The sequence below is a fragment of the Falco biarmicus genome, chromosome 13, assembly GCF_023638135.1.
Source record: "Falco biarmicus isolate bFalBia1 chromosome 13, bFalBia1.pri, whole genome shotgun sequence".
NCBI classification, from domain to species: Eukaryota; Metazoa; Chordata; class Aves; order Falconiformes; family Falconidae; genus Falco; species Falco biarmicus.
In genome coordinates, this window is record NC_079300.1 from 24,881,393 (window position 1) to 24,903,403 (window position 22,011).

At 43.4% G+C, this 22,011-nt stretch overlaps 1 protein-coding gene across 8 annotated transcripts in view; it reads right to left on the reverse strand.

The window, feature by feature from the left end:
• Nucleotides 1–22,011, reverse strand: part of YEATS2 (YEATS domain containing 2) — a 50,011-nt gene that overhangs the window by 12,198 nt on the left and 15,802 nt on the right. For 6 of the 8 annotated variants that reach the window (XR_008825193.1, XR_008825194.1, XM_056358656.1 and 3 more), the window contains 13 exons: nucleotides 20,203–20,442; nucleotides 18,113–18,271; nucleotides 15,579–15,682; nucleotides 12,870–12,977; nucleotides 11,628–11,801; nucleotides 10,134–10,392; nucleotides 9,192–9,353; nucleotides 7,520–7,632; nucleotides 6,302–6,457; nucleotides 5,029–5,202; nucleotides 3,948–4,146; nucleotides 1,215–1,346; nucleotides 869–967 (listed from right to left, as the gene is read on the reverse strand). Coding sequence is in view for 6 of the 8 variants with exons in the window: in XM_056358656.1 (XP_056214631.1) it covers nucleotides 869–967; nucleotides 1,215–1,346; nucleotides 3,948–4,146; nucleotides 5,029–5,202; nucleotides 6,302–6,457; nucleotides 7,520–7,632; nucleotides 9,192–9,353; nucleotides 10,134–10,392; nucleotides 11,628–11,801; nucleotides 12,870–12,977; nucleotides 15,579–15,682; nucleotides 18,113–18,271; nucleotides 20,203–20,442 (2,079 nt within the window). In the remaining 2 variants the exon portion in view is untranslated. The remainder of the gene's footprint in view (nucleotides 1–868; nucleotides 968–1,214; nucleotides 1,347–3,947; nucleotides 4,147–5,028; nucleotides 5,203–6,301; nucleotides 6,458–7,519; nucleotides 7,633–9,191; nucleotides 9,354–10,133; nucleotides 10,393–11,627; nucleotides 11,802–12,869; nucleotides 12,978–15,578; nucleotides 15,683–18,112; nucleotides 18,272–20,202; nucleotides 20,443–22,011) is intronic. The other 2 variants (XM_056358658.1, XM_056358659.1) reach the window with 2 other exon arrangements.

Genomic DNA, 22,011 nt, shown 5'->3' on the forward strand with positions numbered 1-22,011 from the left:
TCAATTCTGCTGAAAGCAAGCCACCAGAACATGTTCCCCCTCCTCCAAATCTTAACGTGCTCACATCTTATCCTTTTTAGAAAATCTGCGTAACCAGTTGCTGAGATGTTTTCCGTATGACTGCCTGATCTAAACTGAATTGCCTGAAAGTGTACGTTGGCCTCTTCGTAAACTAAGAGCTGGATAGAAAACTACTAACAGTTTTAGCAAGAAGTGTCATTTCAAAGTGAGAACTTTTTTGAAGACAGTGCTGGTTTTGACATCAGTGAACTTTCTCATGTCTAGGACAGAACTCTGGTGAGACAGGGGAAGGGAGAGACACATTCCCAACCAAGAACGGCCAGGCAGTCTGGTCCTTCATCTGGGATGGGAGAGACACACGACAGTTCTGCAAGAACTGGACTTTTGAGTCTCTCAGCTCTGGTCTATGCATTATTCTGGGAAGTACCGCATGTACATCTTTCCCCCGCATGTCTGTGCACGTGCATACGTGCTGTCTACAGCTAGTGCTGTTGGAAAGCATTCTCTAGTACATTTCACCATAGCCACTGTTCTGAGGACAGAAGTAACTGTGATTAAATACATGCTGCTCTATGCATTTCAGCAATGGCCTGAAACAATGAATGTTTAAGGGACTCATGGTAGCTTTCTAGAACATCCCCCTTTTTCTCTGTCCTTGCCTGTGCTTTGGGACTTGTTCATGGGGAATTCACTGTTAATCGCCTAGTCCCCAAGTGCTATTTTTGCTTTATTTAAACCCTACTGACAATGGAAATAAAGGAACCCACAGTCACAGGATCTACTTTTATCATGAGGCCACTTGAATAAAGCAGCACCAGCTTTATCTTACTGAGAAATTCCTTGTTACCTTTAGTGACGGATGCTGTAGAGGGACTAGGGACAATCGTACTTGCTGCTGTGACAGTTGAAACAGCTGAAACTTTGCTGGTAGAAAGTGACTGTATCACTGGAGAGGAAAAAGAAAGAAGGAAAAAAGACAACAAAGAAAAAAAAAATCAAACCTCATACACTTTGCGAAATAACCATGTTCAGAAGCAACAGTGTTTTTTGCAGCACAAGGTTTAGGGATGAATTTCCTTGCTACATTTTCTTCTACCTCTAACTTTGGACCATGTATGCCAACAGTGACCAAGAGCTACCCTGTGTCAAAGGGGATTTTCACACACCATCTGTCATCCTCCTCTGCCCTTTACCTTTGTTCATAGGCATGAGTATTGTCTGAACACCTCCAGAAGCTGTGTTTACACCGAGCTGTTTAAGCTGGCTGGGAACTGTCAGAACAGCCTGCTGTGGACTAGACTGATTTGAGTGGATTTTTAGCAACCCTGCAAGAAGAACGGAAGACAAAATGTTAAATAAAACACACCATTTAGTTTATCTCCAGCTACTTCTCTGCCTGAACCAGGATGGTATGTAAGCTAGCACTGCCACCCTCTTAACAAGTCACAGTTCAGTGACCTGTCAGACAAGTTTTTACTGACAAATGATTGCTAAAATACTGGGGTGCTGCACCAGAGTGAGCAGTATTCCATGCTGCGCGCCGCTCTGATGTTCGTACAGCAAGTTTCCTCATTACCTAAGTAATCTTAAGCAGAAGTTGATGTAACACAAACCTTCCAGCTGAAGCAGGCTCAGCACAGAGTAAAACACTTGTCAGAACAAGACCTTGTGCTCAAGGGTTTGGTAAGCCAGTGAACTACAGCTCTGTTGTACTTACACAGCCACTCTCACCAAGGTATCCAAGTGCTGAACGCACCTCTGCCATCCAGCTTAGCAGCACCCGCTGCAGTCAGCGGAGCACAAACCACCACGTTTCAACTAAGTGACAAGCCCAAGGCTGCACAGCAAGTGTGATGAAGGACATATCGGGACCGAATGTCCTGTGTCTTTCTGTAACGCGCACTGAACACATCCATAAGGATGGCTACTCAAGCTAGGAAGCGTATTGAAGTAGGGACTGAATGAAATCACCGACTTCAGTCAAGGCTAATAGAACGAGCAGGACATTCAGGCATTAACTGCATTCTCAATGGCAGCACCCAGGGACTTCGGTGGAAATCAGCACAGCTCCAAGCCGTGCCACAGCAAGTAGCGCCCATCACCTGTCCACCAGCTCTCTCCTCCACATCCCAAGCCACCACAGCCAGCACTCTTAACACTGTGAATTGGGCCTACGTCCATCCTTTCTACTGGTAAATCGGCTATTTTCAATATAATTGTATTCAATCTATAGCTAACTTTTCTTCGGATTGTGGAAATTTAATAGACTTCTACTTTAGAACATGGACAACAGAAGACTTCTTAGTTTCATGATGGTAATTTTATACTCACGATTTGTTTTGCAATAAAGTTTTCATTCTCACATATTTTACTATTATTCTTTAAGAAACACAGCTGCCTTCCAAGTACTAGACATGCAAGATCTGGTGAAGATGTCTCTTGGGTTTTGAAAGATACTGGTCAGTTAGGCTTTCACCTCCAGGCAAGGCAGCTAACCCACTCTTACCAATTTGTTTGTGTGGGATGCACAGACGTGTCAGGATGGGACAGCAAGGGACCCAAACAGCAAGGAGAGTAAGAAGGGACATTTTCAACTAACGCTATTAGACTGATGGGTAGCAGACATTGTTCGTTGCAAAACAAGGGAAAAAATCTGTCTTTTTGAAAAGCTGCCTTTAAAAATACAAATCTTCAGAATCTGATCACTGCTTTGGTTCTGGGTGGTTTTTTTTTTTTTTGGGGGGGGTGTTTGTTTGTTTTACATTGAAATAACATGGTTTATAGCTACTGCTTCTTCTGGGATTCTTGAAGAAATAGATTTTCATGATGAAGTCAGTGCCTCAGGTTACAAAAACCAAAACAAGATCTAGGTAACATTCTTACATCAAGACGGGAGTTTTAATCTGAAAGCTATTCAGAATGGCGTATTTTCTACAAAAAAACCTTCTGCTTTGTTTGCAAAGACGAAAACACTCAACTGCTTATTGCAGATTTCAGATTTGTGGCAGTCTTAGCAGTCTATGTTGTTTACTTTCAAGCTCTGGGAAAAACAGAGTGATGAAAAAGGAGGAGTTTGGAAGACTGTGCACATGGGAAACAAGAGCAGCTGTTTTCAAAAGACAGTGTCAGATGAGCTCAGTGTCATTTATTTTCTATTTTCTGTATTTTTACTCTGTTTCCACTTAGTAAGCCATTCTTAAGTTCACTTAGTAAGTGAACAGAACATGCCAGCAGGTAAATTATTCAAAATGAAAATTTCCGATTTTAACGTGTAATACTCAAATACTGATACAAAAGATACTGGAAGACAAGAAAACTAAACAAGGAGAACTCTCCTCTACAGAAGGGCAGTCCACCTTTATTATCTCATTTTTATTAACTTGAAGCATTCCAGATCCTGTCTACCTCACTGTACTTAATGGATTTCAAATTTAAAGCCTTCAGATCCCCCCAACCAACATCTCTCTCCTTTCCAAGCCAAACACAGCAGATGCAAAGCCTCAGAGCCAAATTCTGCTCATGCAGCTTCTCCAACTTCAGTGGAGTTTCACTTTCAAACTAATCAAGTCTGTAGCATTGCTGGTACCTTAACAGTTTCAGCATTCAGTGATACACTGTGCTTTTGAATAGGCAGATGAGAACTCGGCATGAAAACTAAAATCCCTCTCTAATACCAATGGGCAACTCGCACTATTATTGGTAACAGATTCAGTCAATGCACTGAGTTATAGGATGCCAAATTATTTAGACATCTCTTCAGCTAAGCCAGAAGTTATACTAATAAGATAAGTTTTAGAAAGCAGGATTTTACTTTTACACATTCACAAATGCAGGTGATTATTCTTCCATTTACAGTGCAGACAACTAAAGAACTCACACCTGGATTCTAACTTGCTATAGGAAAGGCACGAAAGGGAGTTTAATACCTGATACTGCAGCTTTTCCAGTCACAGGCGTTGGTGTAGTCATCAGAGAAGCAACACTTACAACAGTGGAAGTGGCAGTCTTATTCACTACTGATGAAGTAGACTGGCTCTGGCTTATACAGATTTGGTGTTGCTGTCCCGATGTCTTTGCTACAGGAGTTCCAGAAGATGATGAACTGGAACCTGCATTATCTATTTGCTGCATAAAAGAGGCAGAGAAGAACAACAAGGTCCTTTTTGTGTCACAGATAACAATAAGCACAACGAAGTAACAATATCCAGAAGCAGCAAAACCAAACGTTTATCTGTCTGTCATTACGCAGCAAAATGTTCTCAAGCACATCCAAAAGCCCAGATACGACGATGGTACATACAGAATGGAGGCGGTTTCAAGCAGAAGTGAAACTGCACATTGGAACTGCTACCACAGCTGCTTTGATAGTGCCCGGAGCCAGGCCCCTTAACATCAGCAAGCAGGTAGGTCTCCAGATGAGAAATGTGACCCAGGAACATTTCATGTCTCCCTACTGCTCAGAAGTCCAGGCTGGCCACTGCCGGCCTCTGCAATCTGCTGACAGCAGACTGGGCACTAAGCACTGTGGAGAGTCTGTGATCTGAGAGGAGACCTACAGCCTAGTTACTGCTGGCTTTCACTGGCCTGCTGGATACGAAGTGTCAGGCACTTCACATTCTTCTTCAAATTTTTGTGCCAGCAGCAGATTAGATGTTTGAGAGCTGCACAACTCAAAAGATCTCATCTGTATGACTGCAAAAGCTTTTCCAGATAAAATTCAGGTAGACAAGGAAGGCTTTAACAACCTTAAAAGCAAGAGAGTGCAAGTGTCACAAGTTTCAGTTTCTCTTCTCCCCTTGTTTCTTCGCAGAAAATAAAAAACAGCAAACAACCCAATCAGAAAAGGAATTGTGGGCACTGTGCTGGTACACAAAAATAAGAGCAAACCCACCAGCAATGCTGACTGAGAAGAACGCCAATAGGGAAAAAAAGAAGTCCTTTCCTGGAGATTGTATCAGCTAGAGCGCTAACACTGTATTACAGAGTTCTGGCAATGTTGTTTCTCACCTGGGCCACCCCGTTTGTGGGAAGGGCCACAGCAGGAGCAGCAGCTGTGGTGATAACACCTCCTGATACTCTCAGCACAGTGGTGCCAGGTTTGGAGAGCTGGGATGTGGCAGGTACTGATTTTATAGACCCATCTGATATTTTCACCAGTGATGTCTGTCCACTGGGCGCAGCCTTTGAGAAAGAACTCAGCGTAAGGAAAAAGGTGTATTTGTTTTGGATTTTCTTTTACTTAACCCTTCCCCAAAATCACAACAATAAAACAAATAAGACAAATGCTTTTGGTATTACTGAAAAATATTTTCAGAAGACTTTTGAAAAAGGCATGGGGTTATTCAGCCTGGAGAAGAGAAGGCTCTGGGGAGACCTTATGGAAGCCTTCCAGTACCCAAAGGGGCTGACAAGAAAGCTGGGGAGGGGCTTTTCACAAAAGCATGTAGTGATAGGACAAGGGGGAATCACTTTGAACTAAAAGAGGGTAGATTTTGATTAAATATAGGGAGGAAATTCTTCCCTGTGAGGGCGGCGAGGTGCTGGCCCAGGCTGCCCAGAGCAGCTGTGGATGCCCCATCCCTGGCAGTGCCCAAGGCCAGGCTGGACGGGGCTGGGAGCAGCCTGGGCTGGTGGGGGGTATCCCTGCCCGTGGCGGGGGGGTGGGAATGGATGATCATTAAGGTCCCTTCCAACCCGAATCATTCGATGATGACGAAATTGTGGCAACAATACGTGGAACAAAATTATGACCTCAGAAATCAACTTCAAACTGTTGACTGCAAAAATATGTCCATCAATCTTGAATTTTGGACAATGAATTACAAGTACTCTTGGGGAGTTTGAATTTTACAGGGACTACCTAGAAGTTTTTAGAAAAGGACCTTAAAGGTCAAACCAAACCCCAACATTTTAAGAGCTTTAGCACATGACCCATTTCTAAGGTTCAAATATTTAAGAACATTTTTGCATCTAACTGTATTTACTTCTCTGTTTCACTAAGAAATCCCAGAGCACGTTTACAAACTAGCAACCCAAGCTTACATGTGACCCACTCTGAGAACAGAACTAAAGCTGAAAAATGTTAGCAGTCCAATAGCTGCATATGAAAGCAGGCCTTCATGTGCCTTCTTCGCCACAGTACAGCCAGCATCACAATTGTACAAAACCCAAACCAAACAACTACAAAAGGAAAAGCTCTTACAACGTGCAGCTATGGTTCCTATACCTTATCTGACAAAATACTAACTGGTAAGAGAGAAACACACCATTTGCAGGTTACCTGTGTAAAGAGAGCTGTTTTCTGTCCAGTTATCACTTTTAATGCTTGTCCTTGTGTGGAAGATGTTCCAACTCCTACGTTGCCCTGAACAACTGAAGCTGGAGTCAGCTGCTTCCCAGAACTCTGAGGAGAAGGCTGGCCAACCAAAAAGGTGCCCTGCTCCAGAAATAAGTTACGAGAGGTCACCACTTTGAAACACAGTTAAGAGTCAACAGAAATCTAGGAGTGTCAATACAGGATAAAAGCCTATAGCTATTATGCAATAACATTTAATCTTCTAAAATGTGGCACTGCTAATTACAGTGGATGCTTCTGCACTAAGAGCGGGACATAGCCTTTTATTCTTGGCGCAGAACACTTTCTGATGCAAGGGAAGGGGTGAAAAAAGCCACACTCAGTTCCCCGTCTTGTCAGAGCCATCCACTACAATTTAACAAACTTTATGCTCTTCAAGTTTACTCTTTGTGACAAATGCTGCTTAGCAAGCAAGATTGGAGAGGCTACTGCTGGGCAAGGCCAAAAAAAAAAATAAAAAAAAAGAGACACCGTCTCACTTCAAAATGTATTTAGTCCCCTCACAAAAGCTATACATTCAGAGCGCGGCATGCAGAAATCACACCACCAACACTATAATAACCTATCACCTTAGACCCTTCCTACTTCACATCGATATTCAGTTGTTACCCCCTTCAGAGGCTTCATTCACCCTCTGTCACACATGGATCCCTTCACATAATCTTCTGGTTCCTCATTTTTCTTTCTTACTCAGCCTTGCTGTTTCACTCCAATAACTCCCCCTTACTCTGCTCGCTCTCATGCTTTCCTCCAACTTTTACATATCCTACTGTGTAAGGTAACTCCATCGTATCACCTCTCTTGTTTCAGTGACCCTGGTGGCCCTGCCACCAGGCACTCTTACCACACTGTCTTTTCTCCACCCACTGCTTACCCTGGCCTTACTCACTGCTGCTTTCTCAGCCTGCAAGGAACCATGAGGGTACAACCCTCAAGGGGAGGTGAGGGGCAGAGATGTGCCAACAGCAACAAGTGGTAAAGTAGATGCCTGGCAGAGGGAAGAGATGGAAGGGTTGTTAAGAGAGGATCTAGATCCCATAGTCCAAGAATGTTTCATGTACTACAGAACCACAGGACACCAACCTAACACCACTGCAGCCTGAAATGTCGATCTGCTTCAAATGAGATGCTTATGCCACTGACCTGGGGTGTCTGCTTCAGGATGTAGGATGTATAGGTGAGGTGCTGTGACAAGTTACTGCTTGTGCTTTGGGCTCCTCCTCCTCCACTATTTGTAGAAGAACCAGACTGGAGACCTACAACCAGAAGAAGAGGCTTGACCCTTTGGTTACCCAACACCGTCAACTGCTGAAGCATCCCTGTATATAGTCGTAATTAAAAAACACTTTGCAAGACATTTGCTGACACACGTTTTACAGCTGAGTATCATTATTATCCAGTACACCACAGTTCATAGATGCTGTCTAAAAGCTCAGCAAACACTGCAAACAAAAGGAGCTATGGGGGAAATAAGGAGGACTGGTGGGCAAGCAAATGTCATTTCAGACTGTTTTGAATTTTCTATCAAAAGAAAATGCTGTCCAACAGATGAACAGTCTTTTCATCAGTCTATTGCAGGTTATGAATTTGCAGCAAAAGCCCTAGAAAGACTATGAATCCCAGTGGCTTCTTAATTTTACTTCTGTTGGCTGTCCAGTGCAATTGTTAACAGAGTATTAGATCATGGACACCATGCAGTGGTAATCTGCAGTGACACTTTGATATTGCTCTGTCTCCAGAAGGAACAGCCTGAACACTTTTTTTGCAGTCTCTCATTAAGGAGTAAGGATTACAAAGTATTTATGGCTCTGTCACAAAAATCACAAGTATTGGCTCGTCCTTGATGCCTGTGGGATTATTTCCTTGTCAAAGCTGGCCTGCCACAGCTTCCTCTCTAAATCTCAAGCAATGGGGCTCCCATCACATTCTACAGCCCAGAAATACCTTCACCAAGAGTATCTACTTCTTCAGTGACATGTACTCTATTGCTATGTTGCTGGTATTTACGGCCTTACATATTAAGCTGAATAATATCTCTTCCTTACTGCCAGTATCAGAACTGGGAGCAAAAACTTTACACCAAATCCATCTCCCATCCCAACCCCCAGCCTCAAAAGGGGCATTCGGGAGAGGGCTCACGACAAAACTCTTCATCTACACAGTCCAAAACCTGCAGTATTCTCTCCCTACAGCAAGAGCACACTATAAAATGAAGTATTGCCCATCAGAACTATTTTAGCAATGTTACTCTCCGGGTATTTCACAGCAAGCTTGATTGACAGGCCCATTACCAAAAAAGTATTTCTGCTGGTCTCAACAGCTTGGGGCCAAACCTTGTATCTCTATTCAAAACGGTCTCTTCCACTAGTTCCAGATACAGTATCTTGTCCTTCTCAAACTTAGCTCCTTATGCTTCTAGTTTCTCCAGGGTGTCATTCCATTACTTATTAATAGCTTTCACAACACATTCAAATCCATCTCAGTTTAATATCGTGAAAATGCAGTTGTCTTCCTAAAGATCACAAGGAAGAGTTAAAGACAACCCTTTGCTGAATTCTGAGGAAAATTACACTGTCTGCTTTCAGCACAGAAAGACATTGAGAGCACTGCAGGAAAAGCAGTTTCATCGAGAACAGAAGTCACTTGTAAGATCTCAGTCTTAAAAAGCACCATATACTGTGTTGTTGTGAACAAAGAAACCCCATCCCACTACTGACTTCCACAGCACCAGGATGCTTTATAGCAAAAATGCCAAACATATTAATTATGCAGTGATTACATTATTTAATTCATTAGATTTCCCTGCAAGACTAACTAGCATTATTCGTGGCTCGCAGTATGGCTCCTTGGGGTATCAGAAGCAGTTTTCCTTTCCCAGAAGGATTCTTGCTGTTGGTGGTGAGGTACAGTTTGGTGCCAGGTGGTAAGTTTGCCAAGTTTGCCAGGTTGGTGGCTGGTAACTGCAGTGTAGCCATAACTAGAAAGAAAGAAACAATAAAAAGAAATCAAACTACTGCTTGCAGAAAGTAGCACGCATTGAAATCTGCACAGGACGGAAGTACTAGGAGCGACATGCAGCTCGCCTTTTGATAATCCACATGTAGCTGGCCTAACAGATTAACTCCACCAGTGATGCACAGATGCTTTTTTGAATAGGTCTGAAAAAAAAAAAAATAATCTCGCTGCATGCAGAACCACTTACGGCTGCAGGTCAAAGCAGCACAGCCACAGGGTCTAGAGGCATCCTCCAGCCCAGAGGCTACACATCATCCTTCAGGAAGTCCAGACCCTGAGCTAACATGCTCAGCTAAAGCCAGCTGTGGCAGAAGCAGGCAGGGTGCTTCTGCCCAACCCTTGTAACTGGGGAAGATGTGAAGATACATTAAGGGCAGTTTGGCTCTTGTTTGTTGATGTGGAGCTTTTTGAGCATCTAAGGACCACAATGCTGGGCAAAAATGTGAGACCTGGCTCCATGAAAGACTGCTAGTTCTCCAGTACATTCCCCAGCATATCTGATCTCCACTCACAGAACACTGCATGTTTTAAAGTACTTGTGCTCCCTCCTCTTCCCCCTTACAGATAATGAGTGAACATTTGCTTTATAACTAATCTCAGTCAGCCTGAATTCCCCTACAGACCTCTCTAGTAATTTTGAAGTTTTTCAATCACACATAGTTATTTTGCAGTTGGAGAAATCATTACAGACCCTCAAAGACTACCCATCATGAGCTACTAACAAGGTGTAAAATTACTCTACCTGAGCCTTGAGATGTACTTTTCTGAGCACCTGTGGAAGAAACTTGTGCCTTTGTTATAGTCTGCACAGGCTGAGCAACAATCGTCCCTCCACCTCCACTCACGATGGCTTTGGCTACACCTTGAGTCACAACCTGCTTCGGACCAACAGCCTTTGCTACCGAAGAGCTAGATTTTGCCACAAGTATCTGGCCACCACTTATAGCCACTGCTTGTTTCACTGTCGACTGTAAAGCAGAACCAACTGGAACGCCAACAACCTGCAAGAAATAAGTATTGGATGATGTAGTGCTGCCAAGCGCAATCATGTGAATTCTAGCTGGTAGCTACCTCCACCTCTAGACAATTCAGGACACTTTATACATGTCTAGTCACGTATAAAAGCTATTAATTCAGAAACAAAATTAAATTGGCAAGAGGTCAATCCTAAGCAAAAAGATAAACACAACCAGGATTTCAGAGCACCCACAAAAGATTAAGAACATTCAAATTACAGGGCACTTCCATTTTTTCCCCTCATATATAAGCAATGCCTTAATTCCAGCTGAAGATAAAGCTTGCGTTGGCAAAGCACAGAGATCCGGAAATTTAGTTTCAAACACATTAATGGGAACAGACTCCCTGGGAAAACTATGGCCTCAAAGCAGAATCACAAACTGCTTCAGTTTTACGTGTTGACAATAACTGCAGGGAAACACAAGTTTGCATACCTGCTCAAAGAGGCAAATAAGGAAGTAAAATGGAAACAAACTGTTGCAAATGTAAATATGTATTTACTTATGCAAAAGTGAAAGCTTTGTACGTAGTCTCCTGTGCTTGGCACATGATTTGACTCTATCCACAATGGAAACAGGCAAGAACGGAGACAATTTCTGACACATCTGTCATCTTGTCACTGCACAGTTACTGTGCCTTCTCAGAAGCTGTGTCACTCCTGTTATAGCAGCACTGCATTGGCACAGACTCCTACAATAGAACACTTCAGCTGTCACTCAAGTAGCACTGCTTCTGCCTAATGCTAGTTCTGGCTCAGACTCCACCCCACTCCTTGTTTGTCCTGATCTTTTTTCTGTTGCAGGCCTTGTTTCCTTGGACTGCAGTCCAAAGAAATAAGGAAAGAATTTGACCCCTCTTACAGAAATACCTGGATGCATTTCAGAAAGAGCTGATGATGGCAGCCCGCTGTCTGGGTTGTTCAAAACCACCCCCATCCCAACTGTTGCAATGGGTTAGACAGAAGCGGGAGATGTTCCCTGTATGTAATAAAATGCAATAGTGCCTGCTCACCCTGCTCCCTTCTCACGGTAAGCAGGTAATACAAGGTAAGCATGGTATGATCCACTGTGCACATGGAGAAAAACAAGCTAAGCATGGTGCTGCTGCCTGGGTCTGAGACAGAAGCAACCCTGTATCCCCAAGAGAAGCACAAAATGTTGTAATAAAACCACAAGAAAGACAGCTTACACCACACCAAAGACACCCAAGTGCCTCATACCTTAGACTGCACTGTCCCCTCGCCTGTGCTCACGACCGGCTTCTGCGGTGACAAGGCTAACATGTGGCTCCCTTTTACAGTGACATACTGCTGCACAGAGGTCTGCGTGGCTGTCCCTGTCACTGGTAGTTGCGGTTGCTGGGGCAGCTCTCCTGGCTCCTGCTTTATGATCACCTTTTAAATAGGAAGAAATAATAAGAAAGCAAAGACCTTAAATTGTCGAGGATCATTTCTGAAACAGCCTGTCTGCAGGAAAGGGCAGGCCAACAGTCAGACATGGTTCTTACCACCAGGTGGACACTAACTCAGCTCCAAGACAAGGGCTACTACCAACATGGGTGTGTGGGTGGTGTCTGCTCTTACAAAGCATTCCAGATTTGAGTGGTGCTCATAGAAATTACAGAATCACAGAAACAGCAAGTAATATTACAACTACTAGTCATGCTAACAATGGGCTTTACCAGACCTGACGACTTCGGGCCCTGCATCTCAACACTGAGCCGCAATACCCTAAGGCTTCAAATTTCTAAGCACCCTCCTGCTCAGAACATGTTCTAAACCTCCATATTTTTTTTATATCCTGCAATATTACAACCAATATTATAGCTATAGATACCATAAATTATTAAAGCTGGCATTATTCTCTCATGTACATGTTTCACGTTTCTCTGGGACAGGCCGTAAATCTAATCCCAAAGAGCAGCGACTCAAGAAAGGCTGGGGTTTCTTTTGTGTTAGATTGCTGTAGGCACTGTAACTGGTCGGAAGCATTCTTCCACCTTTTACCTGGATCACCTAATACTGCCAGAACCAACTTATAATTCTGGATGACAACATTTAAGGAAATGTACTCAGAAGTAGCAACATCTGACATTCAGAAATCACTGTATCATTTTTTAAGTAGCTCCTGACAGATCTACTGCAGTTTACTTTCACTGTATCCCACTAAAAACAGCTTTAAAACATCAGCCTCAATATGAAAGTGATTCAAAGAAAACCAAGAAAGGATTAAAGAGGAGGTAAAAAGAAAGATGACAGGTACAGTAAAGCCACAGGGAGAGAAAAGAAAAAAAAGAACAAACCCAAACATTTTTGAGAGGTGCTAGAGAGCCCTTGGCAGGAAGACGCATTGATTCCAGTAATAGTTTTCCATGCACTGGAATTTACATGGTTTGTGGCACAAGACAGCATGAAGTGGCACTATTGGGCTTCTTGTCCTGGCAAAAAAGCCAAGAGGAATACCTTTGTAAAAGCTCCAAGTCCTCCAGTGACTGATTTGGGGCTCTGCACCTTGGAATGGCTCCCAATGGGACAGAGGGGTGGCATGGTGGCAAACAGAGAATCCTCCTGCTGCAAATAGGAAGACATGGTGCACAAAATCAGTGAAATGTCTAATGGAAGTAATAAAACAAGTGACTGCTAATAAAGGGTAGTATGGACCATCTAGGCAGGCCAAATTACCTGCACAAATAAAGACATTTCCAGAATCAGTCAACAATTAATTAAATGGAGTGTAACATACTTAATACAACCTACAAAGCAAACTTTATTTGGAATGTTACATCTCCAACAGCAGTAACTGTTTCTTACTATATCACACATAGGTGAAAGAAATCGACTCATTTTCCCTGGCTAGCTTTTTATACAAAGTGTTTCAGAGCTGTAAAATTCAAGTAGGTTGAAGCGGTATTTTATCAATGCATATAAATACCTGATGGGAAGGTGTAAAGAAGATCAAGCCAGATAACAATCAACAGTAACCAATGAAAGGACAAGAGTCAATGGGCACAAATTGAAAAATTGAAACACAGGACATTCTGTTTAATTATAAGGAAAAAAAAATATTTAATGGACATAAAACACTGGAAGAGGTTGCCCAGGGAGGCTGTGGACTCTCCAGCTTTGGAGATACTAAAAAACCAACTGGATGTACTCCTGAGCAACGTGCTCTACTTGACCCTGCTCTGAGCAGAGGAGTTGGACTGGACAAACTCCAGAGGTCACTGCCAACCTCCATCATTCTGTTATTCTATACACAGTCTCAGAGAGAGAAGACAATCTAAGAAGAAACAAGTTACAAAGGGGAAAAAATATGTTCAACTTAAGTCTGCAAGCAAAATCCTCTCAGATGAATTTTTGCTGTCCTGTAACTAGGAAGATGTGATGGCATACGGTCTTCCCAAGCAGAACTCACTATTTGGCAGAAACAGTGAGGCTACATAAGCAACTGAACTAAAAATATTTTCACACCTGCAAAATCATGCACCTGGCATTTCTGGATCTGAGGCTGGTAGAAAAACCAAATGCACTTGAGGAAGTTTGTTACCATTCTGTTTTATTTAAGTAAAATAATTGTACTCTGTTACAATCAACGTGAACTCCAAAGCCATGGTTTCACAATCACTTGGCCCATCCTTGGGTTGGATCATGACCAGAAAGCAAGCCCTCAGGCTCTATCCTAGCGCTCCTGCCATCTTCCTTGTGCTGACACATACAGCTGAAAACAGATCAGTTTTCAACCAGATCATCTGCCTGCTGTGGTTCACCACACCACTGCACAAGTGGCAGCAAACGGGGAGTGTGAAGACAAGCCTAGAGGCACAACCAGTCCTCTCCACAGCAGCTTGCATATCGGTCATTTTAAGGTGGCTGAAGAAACACAGCTTTAAGTAATAAAAAAATACAGAGAAAGCTAGCAGAGTGATGAAAAGTGGCGAGTTAAGCACAATCTGTAACATCACAGTGAACTATCAGGCACTCCCTCCTCTTTAAAGAAACCATAAAATTACACTTCTCCACCAACCAGAAGACATTAATCAAAATATATTACTGTTTACAGAGCTATGATCTTTTTTTTTTAACATACCTTCAGTTTTTAACTTTGCCCTGGAAATACAGAATTCAACTGTCACTAATGACACGCGCCTACTCTGACTCACTGAGAACCTTTCAGAAAGAACTGTCCCAAATCAGTGAAAATTAAAGACTCATGAATAGTTTTCAGCATAGTTAAGTGAAATCCATCTGAGCAGACAGGCTCTTAAAAGCTGAAGAGCTACCTGCACACCTGACACTTAAAACACTACTCCAAACCAATTGCTTCGGACAGCAACCTTCACCACTTTCTTCCTAACAGACACAGGAAGTATTTCAGTTCCAAATATAAAGAGATTTGGTCTCCGCAGGCTGACTGGCAAGCCTTTGCTCCCCACCAAATCCTGCATTAACATTTTTCTGACTTGGAGACAGGGAAACGCTCCTGCTTTCAGCAGCACACCCACCAGCTGCTTTCAGAAAGAGCCACACTGACGGCGCTTCCCTGCCAGAAATAGCCTTCCTAGCACAAGATGTGGGAGAGATTTTATGTGAGACAGTTCAGCTCCATACCTTTTGGGCTTTGCAGATCAGATGCATGGTGGACCCCATTTATCACTGTTTGTTTACACACTGGGTTACTCCACTGTTTACACAAACATTTTTCTAAAAACAGGCAGTTATAAAACCACTAAATGGGCTATTTTCAGGCTGCTAGGAGTGGCTGCTGTACAAAGATAATGAACAGAGTGAAGGTTTTGAGGTAGGCACCTCTGGTTTAATCACATATTGTCACTAAAAGTGAAAAAGATCAAAGTCAGCTACAGAAGAGCTTTTTTGAAAGACAAGACATTTTGAGAGCTATGCTCTCCATGGATCCCCTTGTAGAAAATGCAAAAAAGCAATGCCTTTAACAGAGGTGTAGGCACGTCTAATTAGAGCTGCATGAAGTGACACTATCATCTTGTATAACCACCATGTTCTCACACAGCTCCCTCTGTTAGACACAGTAAATCTTCATATGAAATGACAACCTAAAGAATTTCCTCGAAATGCAGGATTTATAACACTTAAAAAGCCCTATTTAATAGGAAGCTGAATTTTAAATGGAAAGTACACACCTAACTAGAACATTACCTTGACAGCTGAGGTGACAAAACTGTTCCCATGGGTCTTTGATACAGGAGATCCAGTTCCGTGAGAGGCCTGACAAACACTGGCCTGTTTGCTGGTTGGACTCCCTGCGTATCAGGAAACAAAGGACATGTCAGGTGAGGGCTGGCGAGCCGTGCCAACAAACACATGAAACCTCTTCTAAGACGACACACAGCATTTATTTTCAACTGTGTATTCTCCATGAAGTACGTCAAGTGGGAGTTGGCATGGGCACAAAACAAATCCACTACCAAATTTCCACCGGCAGAACCCTTGCCCCAGAGGGGGTACTCTGCACCCAGAGCTCCGTTTGCTGCAGGCAAATGGAAAGGCACCTTCCTCGGAGCCTGAGGGTATCGGCTACAGGTGCAAACATGTGAAATTAGGACAGTAAACGAGCTGCCAGTGAGAACCTGCTGCAGAAGCCCTCTGAACCTACACCAGCCTCAGACACTGGCAGAGGGGAAGGCTTGGAGGAGGCTGGAGCAGGAAGGAAAAGGAAGGCCAGGAAAGGAGAGAGACAAAGTGAGGAGTAACATGAGGAAGGGACAGAGTGAGGAGGGTGAAGGAAGAAACAAAACCAAGGAATTAAGACACAGGGTCCTCTATCTGCAGAAGACTGCTCTTGCAAAATTAACATATGGATATATGTGCCACAGCACTCTCCTGACCCCTCAAAACGGATGGGGGTTCAGTGGTAAACTTACCCTGCATTATCAGTGTGTACATAACACTTTGTTGCTCAGCAGCAGTTTATTACTGCTGTTGGGCTGGTTGGTTAGTTTTGTTTCTTCAAGAAATGCCAAAGCCACAGACTACACACACGAAAACACAGTAATAGTCTCTCACACAGCTGTACTACAATCTGCATTTAAATTTAAAAGCAAGCAAGCAGCCATTTCAGGGGTTTGGAAAGGCTGGCTTTCAGAGCATAGAGCTCTTGCCACTCATTTTAAATATGATCTGCAGTCTTATCAAAAACGTCCCAGTGACTTTGTCTGTAGTATCACATTATGCTCAATCCAGCCTGGCTGCTGTAGCCAAAAAGCCAGTTCCACGTTCCCTCTTGCTCTGTCATACAGGGTCTGGTGATGAAGCTATCTGACAACAAAGCTCAGTCTGGGGAGAGGAGGGCATTAATTTTCTGCTCTGCCACTGACCTGATCTGACTTGTGCAGGATACGAGCAAAGCAGCAGGAGCGCAGGGGAGGGAGAGGCAGCAGGCAGTTTCTTCCAGGCCAGTCTGCACTTACACCACACTAACGTGGTGGGAAACTGCACCTTTAACAGCATTGAGATTTATATGTCCAAACCATCTGGTGCATCTACAGAACCTACCCTCCATGTGCAAATCTCTACTAGGACAATACAAAAGTTACCCAAACAACAATAAACCACGTGTGCAGAGCAGACAGTAAGGCCAGAGGTAAAGAAGAAACAGAAAAGAAAAAAAGGCAGAACCCCCCCAAACAAACAAAAAAACCCAACCCCAAAAACCTATTGGTGAAACAGCTTCAGTGTTAGCAAGAAATTCCTAAAACATACTTTGAAAAATTCAGCTATGACTATGCTCCCCCTACCAATTCCCTCTGTGAAGAAGCTAAAATGAACATGACAGCTGTGTTCCCTCAGATAAAAGGAGGAACTGTTATTAAGAGAAGAATATTTGCATTTTCCAACCATGCCCAGCAAACAGTTTGCGTATTACATGTACACTGCACTTCATCACATAGCTCTGAGCATCCTTCTGAGATGCTAGCAAGCACACACATACATAAACAAACATGTTTTTAAATAGACAGTGGTTCTTGGCCACAAATCACAACAAATGAAAGACTTTTGAGTAACTTTTTCCTCTAGCACTGACACAAACTACCCATTGACCCCCACACCCGTCACCCATCTCCTGCAGCTCATTCCTCCCCCTGGACCCAGGCTTACAGCACCACTGAAGCACCAAAATAATCCAGTTAGAGGAATCCAAACTGGCTGGAATTGGACCAGCTATAAGTTAAAAGCAGTAACAAAACCCAGCACGGCTGCTCTGGTAACATGGGTCTATGCATTTCAACACATGTAAAGCACCGTACGCTGGGACTTGAAGACTGATCTGCCTGTCACTGCAAGCTCTCCATGCTTTGTGCCCACATCCGCAACACAGTTCTCACCCAGCCACCCATGTTTCTGTCTAAATCTCCATGCACCACAGTCTACATTACTTCCTCCCCTTCCCTTTTTGCCTGCAAAGAACAGGCTCTCTCTGAAGAGGTGTCTGTGGATCCCATTCGGCCTTATGCTATGTGCTGTTTCCTAATGGAAGTCATGTTAAAGTCTGAGATACCTTAACCATGTTACACAGGCCAGTTGTGCACACCAACAATACCTCCTTCTTTCTTTGCCGAGCACTCTTCCACTTTGACAAACTGAAATACTGTTATTGCACTCATCATTTTAAAGGAAGAATAAACCTGAATGGGTAAGACTAAGCCACTGCCTTTGGTGATCACACTACACACCTGTGCTTGTGGCTGCTGCTCCAACCATCTGTCCAGGCTTGTCCACAATAACATACGGATTATTAATGACTGAACTAGCAGAGCCTTGCTTCATGTGCACCGGAGTGGAGGTTGGGGTACGAGGTAGCGGAGATGGACTAGGGGTCGATATTGGAGAACCTTAAGAAAAAAAGTCCAATGCTTCTATCTTGTAAATGTTGTAAGAACATAAAAATACAGCAATAGTAGTACTTTTTAAAATGGCTTAGAGAAGGAACATTTTTTGAGGATGCATTTCCCAGCCTGAGTGAGATCACATGACTTGGAGAAGGAAAGAGGAGACAGAAGGAGAGGAAAGGCATGTAAAGCACTATGGCTCATACCTACCCTGGACATTCTCTGCCTACCAGAACAAGCAGGGTTCAAAGGGACCTTGAGAAGCCAAATGTTCTGTCCCTGAATCCTGAGGGATGTTACCTAAATCATTCTCACTGCCAAGACCAGTCCATCCAAGGAGAGGAAGAAAGCAAAAGAGCTGAGCTCCTTGAGAGGTGCTCTCCTTCTCTTGTGGAGCCCACAGTACGGGCATTCAGAGCCAGGAACTGAGCAGTTCATGTAACAAGGCTGTGCGATACAGCAGCCATCAGACAGTCATGGACACTCTTGCCCCTTCGCTGCTCTCACTACAGCAGAAGCCCTTAACTGTAAAATGTGCAACTTCTGTGTAACAGGACCAGGAAAGGGAAAAACCAGAGAAGAAAAAAGTTGCATGAGGCAGTAAACAAGAAATGCAGAGAAAAGGACAGGCAAGGCAGTGATCAGAGAAAAAGAGATGGCAGCAAGCACACTAAGCTTTGACTGCCTGTTAATCTGCTTTCTTGGCAGTGATTGACAATTAAAATGGAACATAAATGCCGATCAAATAAAATCTCCGTGTCTTATGAACTGCTTTTGGAATCTGAAAGGGGTGACTCTTCTTGGCAGATGGCAGAACCTTGGAAAATATTTAGCAAGGAAACATTTAAATAGCAAAGATCAACAGAGAGCAGTCCAAGGATTTTAAGGATAGGATGGCCCCTATAATTCCTGCCTTCTGGGAAGCCTTGGGAAAAGAAGATCAAGAGGAGAGCTTATTAAGAAAGAAGAAAGCACTTGGCATAGGTTCAAATGTAAATCAGCCTGAGTACAGTTTTAAGATGTCAAGGAACAGTATTGAAATGTAATTTTAAAAAAACAAAACAAAACCAACAAACCAGACACACTTGAGGAAAATTATCTGGGAGCAGATCATCAGAAATCACACATACTGATAGCTGGTGCTTCATCCTCTCTACCCAGAACACCAGAAAATGAAGGAACGTTAACAGGTCCTTTCAGCTTCAAAACATATGACGTGATGAGCTGCACATTAAAACCTTCTGATGTAAAACATCATCCAGTGGATGGCATCATGCCCAGGGCAGGGAAGGGACTATAAGTGAAATGAGTAAACAGCACCTTGACCACGTTTGATTCAGAAGCTATCAAAAGAGTGTATCACATTGCTCACTGCAGTCAGCTGACAATTTAATCCAACAGAGGGTGGACTTTTGGAAGAGGAAGAGCAAAGCTGTTCCATCTGAGGATATATCGCAAGTACAAGAGGGACTATTTGAGTGTACAAGGTCGAACCTAATTATTTGCCAATAATCAGAAAAAAATTTTCTTCTTAATCCATCCCAGCTGTCTGAAAACAGGAGGGAGAAGAACACATATGTGGGCTTCTTCCCACATATAAATACCCGACGTGGAAGCTGCATCCTTGCCTGGGCCTTTCTGTGGGTAGCAGTCCAGCTAAAGTCTATCTTTCTATCTTTTTCGTACTTAAAAGCATTCAAGAACAGGGAGAGAACAGCTCTCATCCTGCTTTTGATCCAACGTGAAGCATTTCACACTTGTGTGGTTTTTTTCTTGAACATTAAGAAGTGTGTTTAGCTCCTTATCATAGAGTTTCCTACTGCCCAATGTTCAAAGATTGGCAGGAAATCAGGGGAAGGACACAAAACAAGTCCAACTGGTTCACTCTCTCGTTTTCCAGGGTGAAGCACTGGGATAAGTAAACTAACATTCACCTGATACAATCTTGCAACTCATGGTGATAGGCTGGAAGGATTTTCCTGGTGACTCTGCAGGGCTTGGACTCTGACCTTGAGGCACTATTTTACAGCTAGCTGCAATGGGTTGAAAGGCTGAATTTCCATGAGAGCCAAAGGCAACTTTCTGTGTGGCTAATTTGGTGGGAGTCCGTTCTATCGAAGATGGCAGGGAATAAAACGTGGCATGTCTTTCGGTTTCAGCATTCCCAGGGAATCCTGATTAAAACAGGGAAAACAAGAGAAATAGTTCTTAGGCTGAGACATCTAATTCCTTACTGTGCTTCTCCACACAAACAAAACTCAGGTATGACAAACATGTTCTTGAAGGAAGGAAGGAAAAACAACCGGCGGGCAGTGCTGAACAGGGAGAAAGTGGGGTAGGGGGTTCCTCCTGCGCAAGCTTGTTGGATTCGTCTCTGAACAGAAGAATAAAACGCTACTGTGCACAGCCTGTTCAGCTGTGGCAGGTGATCAGCCACTTCTCAAGCATTTTCTTGGAATGACCTTTCCATTGACCAAAAGCTGTTGGTAGTTTCAAGTGTCCTCAGTTAGGGCTCCACAAGGCTAAGGCTGGACCTCCTTCGGAGAGCATCTCACAGCACATTTTTTCGAGTAAGAGCACAAGGAGAACACCTACTGCCTTTTGGCCTGGGTTATCTGACGCAGAAGGAGATCAATTAACCTGGAGCTGACGAGAGAAGCCACTGCCTGTCAGTGTAAGAAAGAGGCAGGTTTACTTGCTTCCTGTTGGCTGTAGCAGTGCTCACCTAAAGGTGCTGCATATCTTCCTGTTCAAATAAAAAGCCTGTGAATTTAAAATTTGGTTGTGTTTCTGCTTTTTTGGCCACAAGAGAACACTGCATTTAAACAGTGGACATTCTTCTTGCTGAGCCAGAACACTGCCAGTAGCATCGTGGCACCTACCAGAAAGCACACCATGCACGACACCAGCTTAAAGCCATTCCTTGAACACAGAAGTGCCAGGAGAAATCATGAAAGGCATCAGACCATGTTGCACGCCACTGTGTTTTGAAACATAAAGTTGCTGTTTCCAGCAAGCTTCTCACACTGAAATGTGTAAACCATAGAAGACACCCTTCTTTCTCAGCCCAGTTAACCAAGGTCCGTCACGTAAGCCTTGACACCACGTATTTTAGAGAGTAAAGTTAAATGCTAACAGAGGCACAGTTTTTCCTACCTCACATGAACTAAAAACCTAACAGTGTGCCCCAGGGGCCAGCACTAGCTTGTTTCAGGCATTGCAAATGATCCTAAGGCATCAAGTGGTGCCCCACTGCAACGGGCAGTGCATTTCCTGACCTTACAAGGGGAGGAGAATGAGACCATGACATGCACAGATGCCACCCGTCAGACAAACATACACTACATCTTTTTCAGTCTCTATGTCCAACACCACAGTTATGTAGTCATTTGTGTTCCCCAGGTCAACTCATGTTAGGCACCAATGTATATAACTGAACACAGCACTAGACCAATTCCTTAAACGCGTACAGTCTGCCCAAAATTCAGAAACCTAAAAACTGCTCTGAAAACAGTCTGCCAAGAACAAAACTATGAGTGCTATCCAACAACCATTTTTCCAACTGTATCTGCTGCATAAAGCTCCATATTCACTACATCTAGCAAAACAGCCCACTCAAACTCCAGATTAAAAAAAAAAAAAACACACAAAAAAACCCAAACCAACCCCCCAAAAAACGTAACAATTTCTGAATTACATTTCAGAGTACATTGAGGAAACAATCACCTAGGCTGAGCAATAAG